The 21,684-nt window shown below is 40.3% G+C and overlaps 2 protein-coding genes across 3 annotated transcripts; both read right to left on the bottom strand.

The window, feature by feature from the left end:
• Positions 1 to 4,266: 4,266 nt before the first annotated feature.
• Positions 4,267 to 13,002, bottom strand: LOC136241613 (uncharacterized). 2 transcript variants are annotated; one of them, XM_066032853.1, is made up of 3 exons: positions 9,536 to 13,002; positions 9,133 to 9,489; positions 4,267 to 9,072 (listed from the first exon to the last, which is right to left on the bottom strand). In XM_066032853.1, exons 1-3 carry the CDS (start codon positions 9,728 to 9,730, stop codon positions 8,710 to 8,712), a joined length of 915 nt encoding a protein of 304 aa, XP_065888925.1. In that variant the 5' UTR covers positions 9,731 to 13,002; the 3' UTR covers positions 4,267 to 8,709. The 2 variants fall into 2 exon arrangements, with proteins under 2 accessions (XP_065888925.1, XP_065888923.1); XM_066032851.1 differs by having other exon boundaries at positions 4,267 to 9,489.
• A 3,739-nt stretch (positions 13,003 to 16,741) lies between these two features.
• Positions 16,742 to 20,994, bottom strand: LOC136241612 (uncharacterized). Its single transcript, XM_066032850.1, has 2 exons — positions 17,765 to 20,994; positions 16,742 to 17,686 (listed from the first exon to the last, which is right to left on the bottom strand). Exons 1-2 carry the CDS (start codon positions 18,729 to 18,731, stop codon positions 17,616 to 17,618), a joined length of 1,038 nt encoding a protein of 345 aa, XP_065888922.1. The 5' UTR covers positions 18,732 to 20,994; the 3' UTR covers positions 16,742 to 17,615.
• Positions 20,995 to 21,684: the final 690 nt, after the last annotated feature.

Here is a 21,684-nt window from a genome sequence, read left to right on the forward strand (position 1 = left end):
CAATTTTAGTGATATTCCACTGCTAGCTAGCTATATAAATATGCTCAAGCCTATCTGTTGTTCTTCAGACTTTCTATACTATGTATAATTGTAGACCTGACATACAGGGGACACAGCATGAAACTTGCTGTATGGTTCATTTAGTTATAGCTAGCAATTAGAAGTTCAAGGGGGGTCTGGGTACAACCCCCAGGAGCTGCAGAATTTTTACAATTTAAAGGCTTGAAAATGCCTTAAAATTTAAAATTAATGCTAAATTTTAAAGTAAAACTAGCTAGCAACTTGCAACTTTCCCCCAAAATTTCACAGCAGCATGGCTCCCTTTAGCTAGGATATAATTCACACAGCTACAATAAAAAGCTACACAGCTACAATAAAAAGCTACACAGCTACAAAAATACAGTATACTACTATACTGGGGTTTGTATGAAGTGAACGGATCATCACGTACAGTAAATTAAATATACTGGTGGACAGTCACGAGACCAATCAGTATTCGAAAATGGCGCGATCTGGGTGAGACTGAGAGTTTGCTCAGTATCTCGACAGGACGAGTGGGTAGTTGAAGAGGAGTGATTTCTACTCAACATCTCATCCAGATGGCCACCATGTAATGTATGGGTGTACAGCTTCTTGCCACGGAATGAGTCATATGGTTTGTCACTGCCAGCCCTTCGCCCAGTAAAAGGAGCCAAGAGAGACAAGCCAAGGAAAATGCTAATGATTATTTTATGAAGAATGAATTGTGATATAAGTGTGCTGGTTTAGAATCAAAGAAGGCACCTGCCTTACACGTGATAAATGCCAACTGTCAGCACACGTGATACTGTACGTAGAACCCACAATCATTTCTGTACAAAACGATACGAATGCTATGCTGTACTGTAAGGTAATTGGAGGTACTATACGTGTAGTTCTGCTTTAGTTAGGCTGAGAAACTAGGTAACTACTCGTGGCATGCTTTTCAATTACATCTGTAAAATGTACGTAGCTGCATGTAGATGTGATCATAGATATTGTACTCTAATATCTATTGTATTGTATTAATGCTTTAAAGCGACCAGTACTGAAGGTCTGCAGCAACATGTGCTGCAGCCTTAGGATTACCTAATCTAATTTCAAGGACTTAGACTTAGTGACTTATCTATGATGTGGTCGTCCAAAGATTGCATGAGAGTAATGTAGTTCGAGCTGGTCAGTTAGTTGGTTCAACTCCAGATTATTGGTCCGGCTCAGGCCTGACCAACCGGACCGTCTCCTCTGCTCCTCCGGCCTTGTGGCTATGACCGTTATAAATGTGTGATTATTATTAAGAGGCTCGTACCAACCGCAATACAGTAATATTTTAGTACAGAAAGGACAAGGTGAGCTTGTTATGAATGTTGGTTATAGCTATTGAATACGTTTAAGCATAGATAATAGAGTACTTAAAAGGGATAGGAAACGCAATAACGTGACGTCACAAAATACGTACACTTCTATTGGAATTTCGTGTATTACGTCACGAACATACTCGTTACGCTTGCTGCGCTTGTATCAAAGAGAAACAAATTGTTGTAACGACAGAATTTTGTAACCAACGACTGTGAAACTTCGCTACAGTGAACTCAAGTAAGTAATCGAGGGAAATAGAATGGTACCAACCCTCAAGGAAGTTATACGCAAAATTAAAGGAGATTGAAAGTGAAAAAAACGGCCCAAAAATTACTTTAAACCACTTTATTTTCTTAGTAAATATATTCTATCCTTTTAACTGTGATAAACCTATTCCTTACCAGTTAACAGAGGGAACCAGAGGAAATATCGGAGCAAAACAGGAACTGTTGCTTGAAGAAACGACTAAGTATCTTCCATTTTTAACCAAAAGTTTAAACCACCTTGCAGTACAACGCAACGGTAAAAGACTGTGTTGGTGACACGCCTAGCTTACGACAAGATTCGAAAGTGGAACCGGCTATAAAAGAAGCGGTATGGACGAGGCATGAAGGTACCATGAGCGAAAGTGTGACAGCGTGTAACAACCACGGTTAATGCGATACGCTTTGTTATAAAATCTACGGTCTGAATTCTCTCGCCGAAATCTCTCACATAGGCCTAAATACTTGCTGTAGTCTGTTGGATTACTATTTACGCTGCTTAGAACACTATTTCTCATGCTTGGGCACAAAACTCTTGTCCTATCAAGTCACGCGTAACGGAAATCAAACCGGAAATCGCGTGCGTTTCCTATCCCTTTACTCTATTATCTATGGTTTAAGCATTGAAGCCTGATAGATTATATATAATAGTTAGACGTCAAGAACCAGGGTTCTACGGGATTTAGAAAACTCGAAGGCCCTGGGCTGTAGCGCCTGAGCGCAGCGAGGGCGCTACTAAGGGCCTGAGGGTTTTCTAAATCCCGTAGAACCCAGTGGTTCTTGACGTCTAACTTATTTAGACTACAACTCGTTATTGTACCTTGAGTTGACAGCTACTTGTAAATAGGAAATGTATGGCTAATTACTAGAAACAAGCCCTCTACACCTCCCGACATGGCGGGACCTCAGCGTGGCTGTTGCTACCCGTTTAAACGCCCATGCGTTTCCAATGTTACAGGCGCTTGCTATGTATCGAAGTACTGGACTCAGCGAGTGGACTACAACTCATTGTTGCTGTTGTTGTGCCTCGACAGCTGCTTGTAAGCAAGTAATGTAGTGTTGATTAGTACAAACAAGCCCATTACACCTCCCTCTAATTCAGTACGGCTGTTACTAGCCATTTAAATGCCCATGCGTTGCCAATGTTACAGGCGCGTAATTATCGTGTTTCGTATCGCCTCAGAGCGTGGTCTCTATTGGACATGAGCGTGGCTCTACGAGATTTAGAGACCACGTTTTCAGCCAATCAAATTTCAGTATCAAACTTGTTGTAGTCTAAAGTATAGAGTATGCAAGGGGCGTGGCCTTACGCATGCGTATAATTGTCGGTAATTACGAGTGGAAAAGCACTTGGTTACGGCAGGTGCATTGTAGTGTTGTGTTGTAGGGTTTCTGTGGACTTGCTAATTCAAGTTGTTAACTAGTCGGCGTGGCCCCACGAAGTGTTTTTGCACTAAGTAGCTAACACCATAGATTATATTATAGATCTACCCAGCAACAAAGGATATGGTAAAGAGCTGCTGCGCTGTTGGCTGCCACAATGTCTTTGTGAAAGGGATTGAAATTCATTGGTATAAATTTCCACTGGAACCTGAAACAAGAGCAAGATGGATTAGTGCAATTCGTCATGAACATTGGGAGCCCACGCAAAATACTTGGATTTGTAGTGAACATTTTATCTCAGGTGAAAAAAGTAGCGATCCTTTATCTCCCGACTATGTTCCAAGTGTTTTTCAGCATCTTTCTTCGCCACAGAAACGGAAGTTGGAGGAAAGTTTAAGTAGGTATGAGAGAAGGAAAGCTACTAAGAGGAAGAGAAGTGAGAATTCCACCCAGCTAGTAGAGCCATTAGGTGAGGCTAATGCAAAAACTAGTAGTAATGTACCATCACTCGGCAGTTAACAGTCAAGTAATGACTGCAGCATCAATTAGAACTGGGCATGGCAAGAAACTGAAGAAAGCTAATGGTGGTATTACTTTGCAAAGTCACTTTGAGCAAGCCACAAAATCCAAGGAATGTTGGGAATTGAAGGAGCATGTGAAGAAGTTAGAGAAACAAGTTGAAGATCTTACAACGCAAAATAAGATTCTACAAACTGTGATTGATGACTATAAATCCAGAACTGGCATAAAAGAAGCAGTATTAAAGAATGATGACAAAAGAGTTAAGTACTACACTGGCCTACCATCATATGAAGTTTTGAAGATTATTTTTGATTTTGTTTCAAAAGGATTGCCAGACTGTTTTTCAGGTGGTAAGAAAACTCCATTTGAGCAGTTTTTCATTGCGTTAATGAAACTCCGCCTGAACCTGGGTGATCAAGATTTATCTTATCGATTTGGTGTGTGTCAATCCACCATATCTAGATATTTTAGCAGATGAATGGATGTTTTATATACTAAACTATCCTATTTGATACAGTGGCCAGAAAGGGGTGAATTGATAAAAACAATGCCAACTGAGTTCCGGAAACACTTCCAGAAATGTGTGGTAATAATTGACTGCTTTGAGATTTTTATTGAACACCCTACATCTCTTCCAGCACGGGCTCAGACTTGGTCAAACTACAAACATCACAATACTGTGAAATATCTCATAGGAATTACTCCTCAAGGATCTATTGCTTTTATATCTCAAGGATGGGGAGGAAGAACCCCTGATGTTCACATAACTGAGAACTCTAGGTTACTAAGCAAGTTACTACCAGGTGATGTTGTTTTAGCTGATCGTGGGTTTACAATTTAAGAGTCAATTGGATTGTATTGTGCTGAGGTAAAATTGCCCCCTTTCACAAGGGGCAAGAAGCAGTTGACCAAGGTTGAAGTGGATGCTGCACGTAGGCTTTCAAGGGTCCGTATTCATGTAGAAAGAGTTATTGGCATGGTGAGGCAAAAATATACTATACTTCAGTCTACATTACCTATATGTATGTTAACTTGTGATGACACCGAACAATTATCAACAATAGATAAAATATTAACTATATGCTGTGCTTTGTGTAATTGCTGTGATTCTGTTGTATCACCTGATTAAATGTATATTAATTTGCCAGTATAAAAATTCATATAGTGTATGATATGATCATTTCAGAATTTAAATTAGAGTTGCACCGATATGCATATTTTCACTTTTACCGATACCGATTTTTCACTCATTCCTGTAGCCGATATGCCGATATTTACCGATATTCTTCTATTCTGTAGGTCAGGGGAGAAAGAGCAAAAATTATCTGAAGTTTATGTGCGTGTATAACATTAGTTGAAATAATTTAATTACTTGCGTGGGCGGCCGATTCTACAATGTTTGCTACCAGTGTCCCACTAACCCCTTACATGGAAATGAAAGCCAAGTAGTTATAAAACACCTAAGTCAGCTTCTCAAACGGAGTTTTGGTGGGATTCTAGACCCTTTCCAAATAGTGATTGGTTGATTGCGTGGGCGGCCGATAAATATACACAGTCTATTATAGCCTTGCAGCCACACTATTCACAGATAAACAAGCCTAAATAGTTATAAACAGGTACAGCAAATAAATGTTTACCACTTACCACTGCATTCACTGCTTTCTTTTAATACTGTCACGTGTTTATTACTGTCGTTAATGATTGATTGTGGGTTTAGGTTATCGGCAAATAATTTCCTCTTTGTAGCCGATACCGATACTTACAAAATCACCTTATATCGGCTGTTACCGATTATTCAACCGATTATCGGTGCAACTCTAATTTAAATACATACTGTATGCATGCAGTATATGATATAATCTGCAACAATATATAGCCATATTTAGTACACAAGTACAAAACATTACTTTTGTGTTTTCTTATGTCTACATTCAGGACAATACCACTTCCCTTTGGGTACTTGATCTTGAGTCAAGTGCAAGCATGACAAGTGAAACCATTGTCTGGGACAAGCATCATTGTCACAACCGATCATACTACCCTCTGACTCGCCCTTTCCGCAATAACACCACTGCTCATCTTGGTCACTAGATTCTCTGTCATCACTATTCACAAATTGCTGGCTGTCTGTAGTTGGCTGGATCTCCATAACTTCCTAGTTCTCCACACTGTCCTCACAAGATATTTCATCGACAACAACCTGATCAGTAGACTCAGTATCATCATTCAGTAGCTGTTCGGTGTGTGATGACTTGCCAGGCTTGGTGTACCATTTTCCAACAAGTTCAGGAAGAATTCCTAACCGTATAAATAGAAATGGCATCGTCAATAAATTCGCTCTTTAGCTCAATTCTTTGATTAATCCAGACATCCTTGTTCCATACTACAAAATCACAGTATTGTACATTGCAAAACTTCATCTGCATCTGTACCTGGTAGTAATATTGGTGTGTCTCCTTTAACCTTAAAATTCCATCGTCATCTTACACCAAAAAAAAGTTCGAGTTCTCCTCTGCAACCTGTTACAGATCCTTTTCTCTGCAGGAATACGGGCATTTTATCTCAAGTGTGCCATCACCATGACAGCTACAGCTTACTAAACCATCAGGGGTGGCACCAAGGAATGGATACAGTAGGTGCAGCACTAAGCCAACTTCAGAAATTTTAAAATCTGAGTGCTTTTTCTTCATTTCATACATATATTCATTCCGAGCTGCATCTTCATGCTTGCATCCATATGAGCATGTTGCAGAAGTAAACCTCTGCTTGTCTGGATAGCAAATGGACTAAATCAGTGATGTTGATGGTTGTGAAATGTTTGTACTTAGGACATTCTTCAATTTGGAAGCTGTGACACGTCCAGCTCTTTGCTGAAACAAGACTCGTGAACTTGATTGCTTTCTGGTATGCCTTTCTACTAACTCAGCCTGATCTGCAGTGATAAACAGATTGTCATAGACTTCATCACACTTTTGTAGTAGCTCAGGGTATGCCAGTGCAATGGTATTGGGGTCAAAAAGCTCAGTCAGCTGGACTTAGGAAAATTGGGTAATCTAGCAGTTGGTATGTAAGGGTCACTAAAGCCTTCAGTATGTGACAGCATAACAGGCTTCCCACTAGTGGTAGACAACTGGGAATGAAGCACAGATAGGTCAGTGTCTGTAGGTGGTGCAAATGTAAATGCCTTTCTCTTAGGCTCAGGTTCACTGGTTCTTAAAGCTACTTTCCTTTTTTGGTTCGGTGTTTTAAAGTCAATATCAGCGACCTTACTAAATGAAACAAATTTAAACTTGGCAGGTAACCAAGAACATGGCAAGGATGTGACACTGAACTGCCTCTTGATTAAGGTATTACCTTCAGCAGCAAACAGGACTGCTGCTACATGTGAACACACTTCCCCTACTCCAGCCATGCACGTACAATGTGCACACATTACTTCTCCACATGGCTTAATGGCTACCCAGACCTGTAATGATGGTAAAGAAAGCTTCTGAGAATGCTTTACAGCTGCAGTGAACAAAAAACTTTTTGGTTGTATGTTCAGATGTGTTACAACAACGTTTGTGACCCGTCCATTTATGAAGAAGTTATATCCATCTAGACTCTTGTAGGCCAATAGCTGCTCAAATGTGTAGCCTGGCGTGAGGATTAGATAGTTGAAGATATCTCCATGCATAACATCTGGCCAATCCATCCATTCAACAGCACTACTTGTGGATTTAGCGTCCATACGAAAGTGTGGATCTACACCACCAAGTAAAGCTATCTTCTCATCATATCTCTTATGCGACTCTTCAGACAGCTCCAAATAATACTTATATTTCAAATCAGCACTCATTAGTATCAATTAGTTGTTTGTACACAAAAACAAATACACAGAAATCCTACACTACAACAAAACACTACAGCGCACCTGCCGTAACCTAGCGATTTTCCACTCCTAATTACGGAGAATTATACGCATGCGTAAGGCCACGCCCCTTGCATATACAGGGATTTGCGAAGTTCTTGCAAATCCGTAATTTAAAACGTACGCACATGCGCATTACTTTACAGTTGAATTATTGGCGCGAACACTGGTCTTTGTACGCGAATCGAGAATGGCATCTTGTGAAAGTAAACGATCGCATGCATATAGTGAAGACTTACGATGGCGAATCGTTTGGCAGAAAGAAGCACTGGGATATGGTGATGCAGTAATCGCACAGAATTTAAACATTGATCAATCTACTGTTCGTAGGATTTTACAACGATTTCTCAGCACTGGAACTGTAAGCAAACTTCAATATCCAACAGATAGAGCTTCTAGAAAGCTAACAAATCCCGCTCAGTTACTTATATTGCATCTTGCAATGGGAAGGCCAGGAATCAAATTACAAGAAATACAGGAGGAACTATTCAATTCATTGTCATTGAACATTCACATTTCAAACATATGTAGATTCTTGCAAAAGAGTGGATTTACAAGACAGAAGCTGAGGATCACTGCTACACAAAGGGATGATTTTTTGAGGCAACAGTATATGTCAGAGGTGTCCATTTACAGCCCTGAAATGCTGATTTTTCTTGATGAGACTGGAACTGATCGAAGAAATACATTACGGCGCTATGGCTACAGCATGAGAGGAAAGCCAATTGTGAGTCATCAGCTTTTGATCAGAGGAGATCACCTATCTGGCATAGCTTTTATGTCTGTGAATGGTTTATTAGATGTGAAGGTTGTGCGAGGTGTAACCAATGGGGATGTCTTTTATAGTTTTGTTGAAAAGCACCTTTTACCTTGCTTATTGCCTTATGATGGAAAAAATCCACACAGTGTGGTAATAATGGATAACTGTTCCATTCATCATCTAAGTAGTATAGTCAAGATGATTGAAGAAGTTGGTGCAATTGTGCACTTCCTTCCACCATATTCTCCTGACTTTATGCCAATAGAATTGGCATTTTCTAAAGTGAAAACTTTGATGAAAGTAGATGAGCAAACAAGCATGGATGTGGAGACTGCTTTGTTAGCAGCTTTTGCAACTATCACATCGCAAGATTGTCAAAACTGGATTTCTGAAAGTGGACTGTATAATTATAGATAAGTAATAGTTGTACATGTACATGATAACGCCAAAAATTATTTATGTAGTTGAAATGTTTTCTATATACGCAGATCAAATGCTTATAGCTTCCTTAACGATGACAAAATACAAGTCTTTTGTTCTGAATACTCACTTTCATTGAGTATTCCATCTTCAAATAAACTTTGAAGATATCGTAGCTGCTTTAGGTTTTTCATCCGTAGCTGAACAGTTTTACCAGGAGATACACCCATCACAGTAGGAGTAGGCTCACGATGCACTTCACTGGAACTCGCATCAGGTGCTCCAAATGTTTTCACAAGAGTAGCTGCTGCTCCTGTAATAGCATCTGCAAGTGACTCTTTACGTGGCTTTTTAACACTGGCTCCAAAAGCAGGAACATCTGGTGGTTTGTCCATGTCATCGTGTATGCCTGAACACACCATTCTTGACCATAGTCTCAGCTGTGGCACAGTGTACTTTTCGTTATGTTTAGACTTGAGATCCGCAAATACATTATCTACCTGGTCTTCTCTTTCTTGTTTCTGTTGACCTGCTGCTTCTAAACCTCTCTTTCGACTGCCACGGTTATCTTCTATGCACCTACCCTCACACCATAGAATTATTTCACCACCTAGTTTGTATTTGGAATACATCAGGCTCAAATCATCTACGTTAAACAGTGACATCTGGTGTCTACCATCAATGTAGCCAACATTGAACTTCACAGAATCTGGTACCTGATCATCGAATTCATCTATCATGCTCACTCGAATGGCAGTGACCGTCGAAAATCGAGAGTGGTGTCGGTGAAGCTGGCGCAATATGAAATCACTCTTTTTGTTGGGATTTATTATCCTAACTTTATAAGTATAAGGCACCTGAAAAAGGGTGATTACATGAGTTACTTTACCCGAACAGTCTTACCTTGTCACCGGCTACAGAGCCTCGTACTGAGTCACGGTTATTAGTAATTGGAACCCCGAGTGGAGTAGCGGCCATGGGAATAACACTGGCCTGGGAACCGGATGATGAAGATGAGCTCGAAGATGAGTGTAACACTTGTACCGTTACTGATGGTGCCGAAGATACACGTTGTTGGTTATTAGTACACTGATTCATCACTGATGCTTTCACTGGCACACGCACAAGCAGTTGGCCGCCTTTACTGTTAGTTCGCGCCAATAATTCAACTGTAAAGTAATGCGCATGTGCGTACGTTTTAAATTACGGATTTGCAAGAACTTCGCAAATCCCTGTATACTCTCTATTCATTGAAAGGCAAGAAGTGTGTGATAATTGAGCGTTAATTGAAGTGGTGCCACTTAACAAGCCACCATAAAAGGTAACGACCGCTATATGAAGGAGAAAGTTATGTATACAGTGATTCATAGCCGAATTCTTGGTTGGCCGTTATACGCATTAGACAGGTGACCGCTTAATGCAGACAATAATGCAGTACATTTGTATGGGAAAATATTTGGGACCTCGTGTCCATGGCCGTTATGCAAAGGTGACCACTTAATCCAGGTGACCGTAACGGTTCCACTGTAACATAGATAATAGACTATTGTCTATGCACTGTAATAATCACAAAATAGATAGTTGTACTCAAACTAATACAGGAATATCAGTTAACTGTTAGCTAGCTAGAACTAACATAGAAAAAATACAAGCATGTATATTATAGCTAGAATAAGATGACCATGGATTACCTTGTGGTCATAATGGCATGATGCTAGATTTCTGCCAAAACAATGATCATTACAGGAATATACACTCCAGTAGTCAAATAGCATCTTTACTTTCCACGATGGACCTGAAGAATTTATGCTGATCAAGAATTAGCAAAAGCAATGATTTATATCAAACATCAGTTGTGTGACATATACTAACTTCAGAATCTGACATGGGATTGATTGCTATCCAGTGGTTGTAGTCGGTGTACAATTAACACTTGACAGTATGCATGCAGCTCCTATAAAGCAATTCCATAGCACAGTATTAAGTAAAACTTGAAATACAGTCTCGAGGAGTTCTTAGATTGTGTCCTGTAAGTCATGAGATTGGTCATGTAAGAGCTGATGAGCGGCATTAATCTTGTCATACTAGTGTAGCTGGGAGTGAGACACTTAACTCTTGTCATACTAGTTATGTGTAGCTGGGAGTAAGACACCTAATGTGATCAATCCGTTAAGCACATTGCAGCAGTAGTTGAACTGTTGCTTATCTTGACTGTTCAATGAATTGCTGCAAAGTAGAAAGCTGACAATGAGGTTTGTTCATCTTGAAGTGGTTAGTACAATGGGTGGCTGCTAATCTAGAAATGCATGGTTGCCAACTGTACAATCACACTAATTCGCTCGTTCTGCAACTATGTGATCCTTTTCTGAGTATTTGTATGTTGCCGATGCTGATTCAAATAATCCTCCTTGCCGGAAAATCATCAGAGTGCTGGTCTGCCATACAGGTTTGCACAAATTTGGTCGAGAATTCAGCTTGCTGAAATGTCGATATTGCATTACAAAGATCCTCTGCGATACTTTAAAATCCACCAAAGCATTCGACAATTAACTCTAGTCAAAGATGTACCAGTGTAGAGCAGACGTTCACACCACCAAACTTAAGCGCCAAAAGCCAAATGTAGTTTCCAGAATGCTAAAATCGTTGAACTGACTTGTTTATTATGAATCATGTGACTGCTGTACAAATAGCCCAAGAACTATTCATACGTGACTGCCGACCAAATAGCAACTCCATTTGTTTAATAACATATCCCATAATGAGCCACATATGCCATACATATACGAAATTTCCCTTTAGGAATACAATTCGGATCTCCTATGTCTGATTGATTAATTGATTGATAAGTTTAACCTCTAAATGATCGGCACAGCCGCTCTTCCTCATTGGAGGGACATACATACAAGCACATACGTAAACATATACATACAAGCAAAATACACACAGTACGATCCAAACATACATAATGACAGAACAATAATACACATACAAAAAACAATACAACACACATGTACGTAAATTATATACAACAATTACAAAAATCATTCTCAAAATAAGTATTGGTGGCATCATAAAGTTTGTAAAAGACATTGGTTCCTTCAATCTAGGGGGCAGATTGTTCCATACTACAGTACCTTGATGTCTAGCATTTTTCTGAGTTTGAGATAACCGGGTAGGGACCCGCCGATTATGCTGGCATAATTATGAGCATAATAGGTGCCTGAAAGCATTGAGCATAATGCTAGCATAATAGGTAGAATATTTGTGTAACAGTATGAATTCTTGCTTATAAAAATAGCTATCACAAAAAGATCGATATACTCTAATAGAACAGTCAGTAACTCTAATAGAACAATCATATAACTGACTGTTCTATTAGAGTATATCGATCTTTTCTGTGATATACATTTTGACAAGTAAGTTTGTGCTTCAGCCACTTATTATTTATCCATAAATTGGAAATTATTACTAGAGCATGGGAACTGAAGCATAAATAATTGGGCATAATTTGAGCATAATGGGTAAGTATTGAGCATATATTTAAGCATAATAGGTAAATTTTTGAGCAGTGCAGCATAGCATAATAGGTAAAATTATGAGCATAATCGGCGGGTCCCTATAACCGGGTTCGATTAGAATTCGCAAAATATGATGGAGTTCTGGTGTTGTAAGATGTACAGTTTCCAAACTCTATTGGTGGTACGAACATGATTCCTCTGGCTGCATGATATTGATGGAACATGACACAAGCTAAACAAAACTGAATGAGCTGGGTAACCTTATGCCAACGTAACTCTTGATAATAGTCAGATATATGATGGACTCATTAGTTAAGTGATTAAATTACTGATGGACTCATTAGTTAAGTGTCATATGCAGTATACACTGTCTGTATGGGGTCCATCTTTGAGTCAGAATCAGCTGCTGCGTCTACAACGACTTCAGAACCGTGCTGTGCAACTTGTGTTTTCCCTGAATAGGAGTGATCATATTATTATTATTATTATTATTATTAGTACTTTACAATGACCAGCACTGAAGGTCTGTTGCTGTCAGACCTTCAGTGCAATAATAAATACTTTAGGTTTAAGGAAGAAAATCCATCCCTCCTGGAGGAAGACTGAGTGTGGCCCCGACTAGACATTGGGTGACCTGCAGTTCGAATCCTGGGGTTGGAGGGATTTTTTTCCCTTACTTTGGCCCCTTTTCTGTTACACCTTATCAGTCAGTCAGTAAGTCAAGTCATTAGGTCTAAGTCCCTGCAACTAAGGTTAGGTAATCCTAAGGCTGCAGCACATGTTGCTGTCAGACCTTCAGTGCTGGTCATTGTAAAGGACTAATAATTACAAAACCAAGTAATAATAATAATAATAACGTGACGTCATAAATAATTAATTAATGTCCAGACGAAATAATAATAATAATAATAATATGATCACTCCTATTCAGGGAAAACACAAGTCGCACAGCGGCGCTGAAGTCGTTGTAGACGCAGCAGCTGATTCTGACTCAAAGATGGACCCCATACAGACAGACAGTGTATACTGCATATGACACTTAACTAATGAGTCCATCAGTAATTTAATCAAGTATGAAGGAAGGACATGTCTGTGATGATTAATCAAATAAAGGTAGTAAGCCATCTTCTGACATGTACGTGAAACCCGATCAGACCAGCTCAATGTTAGTCCCGCGGCGTCCAACCCTAAAAAGAGGGTCCAGTGAAACTGTGTACAAAAAGTTTGGCGCTGCCAGAATGTTGGAAGCTCCAATCAGATCGCTCCATTTCAAATTGATTATGTAATGCGTACATTTCAAAAGATTCGCGGCTTACGGTTAATGACATCCGGTGACTCTGCCGCTTAAACTCATTGAGAAAACAGCCACACAATTCTGTTGGGTTCGTTTTAATGTTGAATAAATAAAGTAGCGCTATCAGTTTGGTGATGCTGTAAGCGGATCTGGTTGAATGGATGTTGTGACGTAAACAGTGCACTTACGTAAAACGTAAACGTCATCCAATAAACATTCCAGAGCTCAAACTTTTTGTATATACACAGTTCACTGACCCTCTTTTTAGGGTCGGGCGCCGCGAGACTAGCTCAATGTTTAATCTAACATAAGACCCAAAATTTCTATCTTTTGTAAACATCTTTCTTGCTATACCTCATTCATTTAGTTCCTGGGTGAATTCGGCTGAAGCCATTTCCAGCTGCTGGTACAAGAACATGGCGTCGATTACGTTACCAAGGTGATGCTACCGCTCATTATAAAATGATGGTTTCGCTCTCTCTTACAGAAAATCCACAGTACACAGAACGGAAAAAAGTAATGCTCTACAGTGTGACGAAAATATTATGATTTGTAGTTCAAGCCTGTTTGTTCACCTGGGTGCCAGCATAGATACAGTATACCAACAGGGATTGGAAACGGAAGTAACTCACGTGATATCTCTGTACAAATTCCCAATATGATGCAACAGACGTGAAATACTATCCGTGTCTCGAGCGCGAGTGACCGTCACCATAGATACCAGTGCAGCGTGAATTCGTTAAAAGCCACTTTTGTGCACGTTGTTTATAGAGCTGAGCTTATTTATTTTCCAAATGTGCAGCCTCAGTTTGAGGATTAACGCACATATGAAACATGCATACAAAATGTTTTACAATATGATTGATTATGGGATTACTGATTGGTAGGGGAAAGTAATAATCATTTCAGTTGGTACTTAAAAAATTGTAATGATTGTTTTTGGATTAGGTCAGGTGGGAGTGAATTCCACAGTCTAATTGATCTAGGGAAGAATGAATTACTGTACTGATTGGTCCTTGCATAGATATGATGAAATCTTTGATCATGTCCTCTGGTGTTAGAAGTGACAGGGATTAAATCAACTGGGGATATATCAATGAGATTGTGAACAATTTTGTAGAGGAGGGTGATACTAGATACTTGTCTGCGGTGTTCTAAGCTGGGAATGTTAAGGTCAATGAGCATGTTAGTTACGCTGCTGAAACGCGAGAAGTCAGCCATAATGAATCTGGCAGATTGCCTCTGTACTCGTTCAAGCCTATCAATGTCTCTTCTTATGTGAGGGGACCAGACAGCATTGGCGTATTCTAAGATTGGTCTTATCATGGCATTATAACATTTCAATTTGATTTGAGTTGGGCAGGACTTAAGATTTCTCTGTAGGAATGCTTTGACTGATAGAGCTTTGGATGTGATGTTAGTAATGTGTGTGAACCAAGACAAGTCATTGGTGATTGTAACTCCTAAATATTTAGTAGATGAAACTTCTTGGATAGAGATGTCATTAATGGTGTAGTTGTAGGTGATCGGATTGTGTTTACGAGTGATTCTCATGAATACACTTTTATCAGGATTAAAAAACATACCAGATCTAGTGCCCCATTGTGATAAGGAGTTGAGATCATTTTGAAGTGATAAACAGTCGGATGTAGAGTGAATAACAGTATAAAGTATGGTATCATCAGCATACAGACCAATGTTGGCATTGATAGATAATGGGAGGTCATTAATATGTAACAATCTTTAATAACACTCTGAATAGCACTCACACTACAGTCACAAGCACGTGTACAATCTCGAATGTTCCATACATATATATTCTCTAATTATAGATGCGAACTATTACAACTATTGGTGTGTGCATAACATCAGTACTACACATGTCCCCCCTCAGTAGAAGCTTGTCCTCAAGCTTAAATTCAAGTTGGCTGTTCTATGTATCTTAATGGTGGCCGTCTGGTTCTCACCGGATATCTTCGAGAAATTGGTTCTGGACTATTGTCTATATAGTGGTCCACTTCAGGAGGCCTCCAGGTTCTAGTCTGGTCATTGTGCAACACAGTAGTATCACTGGGACTTGGTTGAAGTCTGTGGCGGAGTCTATTTACATGAACAACCTTGGATGTAGTACCATTAGAGATCTCCATAACAAGTGGTCTTTTCACTGCTGTTATAGTCCATTTACCATCCCAGCGAGGGTCTAACTTCCGTGCTGTGGGTACTGATAGCCACACATGATCTCCAACTGTAAAGTGCCGTGTTAGTGAGTGCTTGTTATAGTTAATTCTTTGTCTGCTAGCCGATTCTACAAGATTTGCTTCTACAAAATCACACATTTCAGCAAGTTTTGCTTGCAGGTGGGATGGATATGAAGCAGTATCAAAAGAATTGAGCTGTTCAAAAGGGATTGGCTTCGGGGGTCTTCCATACATCAGCTCAAAGGGAGAATATCCGGTCGAAGAATGTATGGCTGTGCGGTACGCATATAGCACTAGTGGAAGGTACATTTCCCATTCTTGCTTCACTTGAACATACGAGCGCAACATCTGCAATAGTGATCGATTAAATCTTTCGACCATCCCATCTCCTTGTGGGTGGTACGCAGTAGTATGGGACTTGCTGGTTCCAAACGCCTTGAGAGTTTCTCTGAGAAGAAGACTTTCAAAATTACGCCCTTGGTCTGAGTGAAGGACTGCTGGCATGCCTAGTGAACAGAATATCTTGGTAACAGCTGAAACGATTCGAGCAGCAGTTTGATCTGGCATTGGAACTACTTCCACCCACTTTGTGAAATAGTCTTGTAAAACAAGGAGGTAGCGGTTATTGTTTGATGACACAGGTACCTCCAGAACATCAATCGCAACCATTTGCCATGGTCTTCCAATTGGAATACTAGTCATAGGTGCTCGAATTGGAGCAGGTGGTTTGGACTCATTGCACTTGACACATTCTCTACAATACTGCTCAACATCACGTGACATTGATACCCAAAAGGCTTCCTGGTGTAACTTATGGAGCGACTTTTCATAGCCTAGATGGCCTCCAACAGGATCATCATGACACCGACGCAAAGCATCAATTTGAAGGTTAGGAGGGAGGAGTGGTACTGTAACCATGTTAGCTGAAGAGCTTGGGTGGTACCGTCTGCACACAACACCACTGACCAGATGTAACTGTGACCATAACTGCTTATATCGATGAAGTGGTGGGCATCGCCATTGTCTACCAGACGGTGGAACTGAACCTGCCATCAGCGTGTTGTATATCTGAGTGATGTATCAAAATCAAATTCTTGTATAGCTATTGTCCAGCGTTGAAGCATACCTTCCATTTTCTGAGATCCCAACCATTGCAATGGAGCATGGTCGGTGACAAGATGAAACTTTCTGCCCAATAGGTAGTGCCGGAACTGCTTTAAAGCATAAACAATTGCTAGACATTCTCTTTGAATCACACTGTAGTTTTGTTCAGACTTTGAAAGCGTACGGCTAGCATAGGCAATGACATGATTGTTCTGTTCAAGGACTGCACCGAGGCCATAAGCACTAGCATCTGTTTGCAATACAAAGGGGTTGGCATTAATGCTAACATCAGGATATGCCAGAACAGGAGCATTACTAAGGGCACATTTCAGCTGTTTGAAAGCTGTATCACAGCTTGCCGTCCATTCATAAGTAACCCCTTTATGTGTTAAATTAGTCAGTGGTGCTGCGATAGTAGAAAACTGAGCAATATAACGCCTATAATATGATGCGAGTCCTAGAAATTTACGTAAGGATGAAGCATCGGTTGGAGCAGGCCAATTGTTGACTGCTTGGACTTTGCTGTTATCTGGAATTAAGCCCGATTTGGTGAACTGATGACCAAGATAATTCACCTGTGACACTGCTATGGTGCACTTGCGACCCCGGAGAGTTAACCCTGCCTCACTAAGTCTATGGAATACTTGCTGCAAGTGAGATTTATGGTCTTTCATATTCTTGGAATGCACCAATACATCATCAATGTAGGTTGTAACAAAAGGAAGACCACGCATAACCTTGTCCATGAGACGTTGGAAGGATCCTGGCGCTCCAGTGAGACCGAATGGCATCTGCTTAAATTGGTACAGTCCCATACCAGGGCCAGGACAGAAGGCCGTCTTGTGAATGTCTCCTGGATACACTGGTAACTACCAATAGCCACACTGGAGATCTAAAGTAGTAAAGACTGAGCATCCTGCCAATTGATCCTGCACCTCATCTACAAGTGGGAGAGGATAAGCATCTTTAACAGTACGCTTATTTAACTCCCTATAATCAACACATAGGCGTATTTCACCTGATTTCTTGGGCACGAACACTGCTGGTGCCATCCATGGACTGGAGCTTTCTTCTATAATGCCTTGCTTCAACATCTGGTGGATCTGTTGTTCTATAGTGGCTTTGTAGTGTACTGGAATCCGACGTGGTGGGACACGTACTGGGGACCCTTGTGTGGGTATCTGATGACAGGCAAGAGTAGTAGACCCTGGAACAGTATGAAATAAATTATTGTACTCGTTCACTACATCCATGAAAAATTCTGGGACATGTGAAGGGTATTCATAGGAGGTGGGTCCCCCAAACAATGGAATGACAGCCTCATTAACAATGTTTACTGCAGGATCCTCCACAGCCATTACTGCACAAAACTTAGCTCGCCTGAGTCGTTCCGCCTGTAAGAGTGGTTCCACTTCTGCAGTAGTATCAGGAGGATCTGCCAGGGACGTCGACTTGGAGCTACTGAAGGAGAGTGTAACAGGATTAGTGGAGAAGTCCAGGATAAGACTATGTTCCTGCAGGAAGTCAACCCCCAAAATAACTGGTGTGATTAGCTTATTCACAACACTGAACTGGTGAGTGATAGCTGATGTATTTACTCTGATAGATAACTCTACACAATCTATCACTTGTAGGGGTTGGCCAGATGCAGTAACAAGATTGTGTGGTGGTAGTGGGAGGTGCTGATCAGCTGTCACAGTGGATAGTGTATCTTGCCTGATAAGTGAAATAGTTGAGCCAGAGTCTAACATTGCTTCAACCAATTTACTACCAATAGTGATGTTTATAATTGAATTATTATATCTCACTGCTGCAACTGTTATAACATTATGGTGGCCTAAGGTCGGGGACGCCTGGCGGCCTGACCAGACATCCCGTTGAAGTTTCCCTGGTTGATTTGCCAGCAATCTCTTTCGATGTGGCCTATCTTGCCACAGTTGAAACAACGACGGGGTGGGCGTGTCTGAGACTGGTACACCAAACATTGACGCTGAATGTGACCAGGCTGGTTACAATAAAAGCAGCGTATAACTGGCTTCCTTGGGGTCTGGTTAACTCTAAGTGCAGCTACTTGATCAGTAAGCAGGGCCATCTGTTCACGCAAAACCGAGAGCTCATTTGTTTGCTCTACCATTGTGGCTGTTTGCTGCGGCTGGCGATTCTCCATCGTAAGTAATAAACGCGCTCGTTCCATTACTTTATCCAAGTCGGAAGTTTCACCTGAGGCACGTATTTGCATGCTAATTGGATTGGGTAAGCCCGCTAACAGCTGGTGAAGCAAAAGCTGCTTACGCGCAGCTGTATCGAGTCCTGGCATAGCCCCATTAAGCAGTTTCTTAAGATCATGTAAAAAAACAGATAATGACTCACCGGGTCGAAGATTTCGTTGGTGAAATTCTTCGAGAGAAATAAATTCCATCGGCATCATACTCTTACACAAGTGCTCCTTGGCCTTCTTATAATCTTTCTTGTCGTCGTCGCTCAATTCTAACCAAACAGCCAAAGCCTCTCCTTCTAACAGTGTCGGTAGTTTCACAGCTTTGACTTCGTCGTTCCAGGAGTTGGCGGCACAACATATTTCAAATCGCTGAAACCACTCCGTAACATCTCCAGTGGAGAACGGCTTCGGAATACTGATGTGTCTCTCTGCCATTAGAACCGGCCTCTGCTACCAATGTAACAATCTTTAATAACACTCTGAATAGCACTCACACTACAGTCACAAGCACGTGTACAATCTCGAATGTTCCATACATATATATTCTCTAATTATAGATGCGAACTATTACAACTATTGGTGTGTGCATAACATCAGTACTACAAATATAACATAAAAATAATAGAGGGGCTAAGATTGTTCCTTGGGGGACACCCGAGTTAACTGCATGTGACTCACTGGTTGAACCGTCAAGAGTTACTTGTTGATGCCTACCGATGAGGAAGTTTTGTAGCCATGTTAGTAGTTCCCCTCTAATACCATAGTAGGATAATTTGTTACATAAACGGTGATGGGGGACTTTATCAAATGCCTTAGATAGATCTAGAAAAATGATGTCAATTTGAAAGCCAGAGTCAAGAGATTTAGAAATGTTGTTTACGGTAGGAATAAGTTGTGATTCACATGATCTTCTAGGTCGGAAACCATGTTGTTGGTCGCAGAGGATATTTATTGCTTCTAGGTGAGAGAAGAGATGAGTGTGAATTAGGCGCTCCATGATCTTGCAGCTGATACTGGTTAGCGATATTGGTCTGTAATTGGATGCAAGTGTTTTGTCTCCTTTTTTGAATACAGGTACAATATTAGCACTTTTCCAGTCCATGGGAAGTTCTCCTTGATGAAGTGATGAATTGATGATCAGAGTTAGTACTGGAGCAATTTCTTGAGAGGCTAATTGTAATAAGTGTGATGGGATTTTGTCTGGTCCTGGTGCTTTATGAACATCCAAAGTTGTTAGGAGCTGGGAGACATCAGCATAAGTAATGGAAATAGGTTGTATATCAGGATAAGGGCTTTCATCTGGTGTGAGAGTACACTGGGTGTCTTCGGTGGTAAACACTGAGCTAAAATAATCGTTGAGGATATTAGCTTTGTGGGTAGAATCAGTGATGGTATGACCATTATGTGACAGTGGGGGTATTCCAACGTGATCCAATTTTTGCTTTTTGATATATGACCATAGTTTTTTGAATTAGCTGTGGAACTGGAGTCAATGAGCTTCGAAAAGTAGTCATTATAGGCTTGACGGCATTCTTTTTTAGCTAAATTTTTGAGAGCTTTATAATATTGCCAGGCGGCAGGTGAGCGTGTTCGGCGATACTGAGCATAAGCTCGCTTCTTTCTTCTACAAATTCTTTTAATGTAGGTGGTGATCCATGGTCGGTTTGATGTCTTGTTCGAAGATAACTTGCTAGGAACCAAAGTGTCCAGACAGAAGTGACAAGCAGATTTAAAGTCAGTCCACAACTGGTTGATTGGTGTGTCAGTGGTGTTGGAATGCAGATATTCATTGCTAAAGTCATAAAAGAAGTTTCTTATTAAGCTAGAGTCTGCTCTATTCCACAGGTAAATTTTTCTTCTTGGTTGTTTTTGCACAAAAATACTAATGTTGGATTCAGTCAGTACAGCTTCGTGGTCAGAAATGCCAGCTATAGGTGTACAATAATTAATTAAAGAGGGTCTATTGGTTAAAAAGATATCTAGTGTGTTGCTTAATCTGGTTGGGAAGTGTAGAAGAATTACAGCCAACAATTGGGCTAATTACTGTTCTACTCGAGGGCGAAATTGTCTGTGCGTGTTCTAGTACACGAGTGATTTGAAATGACCATTGACGCTAACTTCTGTGGTAAGCTTATTGTAACCCAGCAGCGCTTCTAGCAGTTGTGTTATTTTGTAAGCCTGCCAGTAAGAGCAGTTAGAAAAATATTATGTTTTCTGGTGTTTACATCGTGAGTGCCGTGTAAATAGCTTATTGAAATTACTATTCGTGTTACCATAATGGACATTTTAATAATTTTACAGTTTACACTTGTGTTATTTTGGAGGACACATCAGTAACTTTGTGTACCAATATACCATGTCATTAGTTACTAGTACATTAGTAGAGTGCAACGTAAATATTAGATTGTTCTGAAACCAATCCTACAGGAAATGGGAGGTGCAATGATGGAATTCATACTTACACACAATATTGCTGAATAACCACTGTTAACACTGAAGAATCTGAGAGTTGTTTACCATAAGGATGAAGAACATACATTCAGCAACAAAATATATTCCAGTATATGTTTGTGCAGAACAATCCAAGTGTTCAGATAGTGAACTTGAAGCCATGTTGTCAATACATTAACACGGAAGTATCATTTACCAGAAGATATTGATAGTGGATCTTGAGCTGTGCTTCTCACATCAGTGCACACTTGGTGGTAACTGGTTATATT

The sequence above is a fragment of the Dysidea avara genome, chromosome 12, assembly GCF_963678975.1.
Source record: "Dysidea avara chromosome 12, odDysAvar1.4, whole genome shotgun sequence".
Lineage (NCBI taxonomy): Eukaryota > Metazoa > Porifera > Demospongiae > Dictyoceratida > Dysideidae > Dysidea > Dysidea avara.

Coding starts and splice junctions, on each gene's coding strand:
- LOC136241613 (XM_066032851.1), bottom strand. CDS start 9,730: ATGAATCAGTGTACTAATAACCAACAACGTGTATCTTCGGCACCATCA. Junction 9,490..9,535: donor GCTCTGTAGCCGGTGACAAG/GTAAGACTGTTC, acceptor ACCCTTTTTCAG/GTGCCTTATACTTATAAAGT.
- LOC136241612 (XM_066032850.1), bottom strand. CDS start 18,731: ATGTTTGGTGTACCAGTCTCAGACACGCCCACCCCGTCGTTGTTTCAA. Junction 17,687..17,764: donor GTTCGTGCCCAAGAAATCAG/GTGAAATACGCC, acceptor TCCCACTTGTAG/ATGAGGTGCAGGATCAATTG.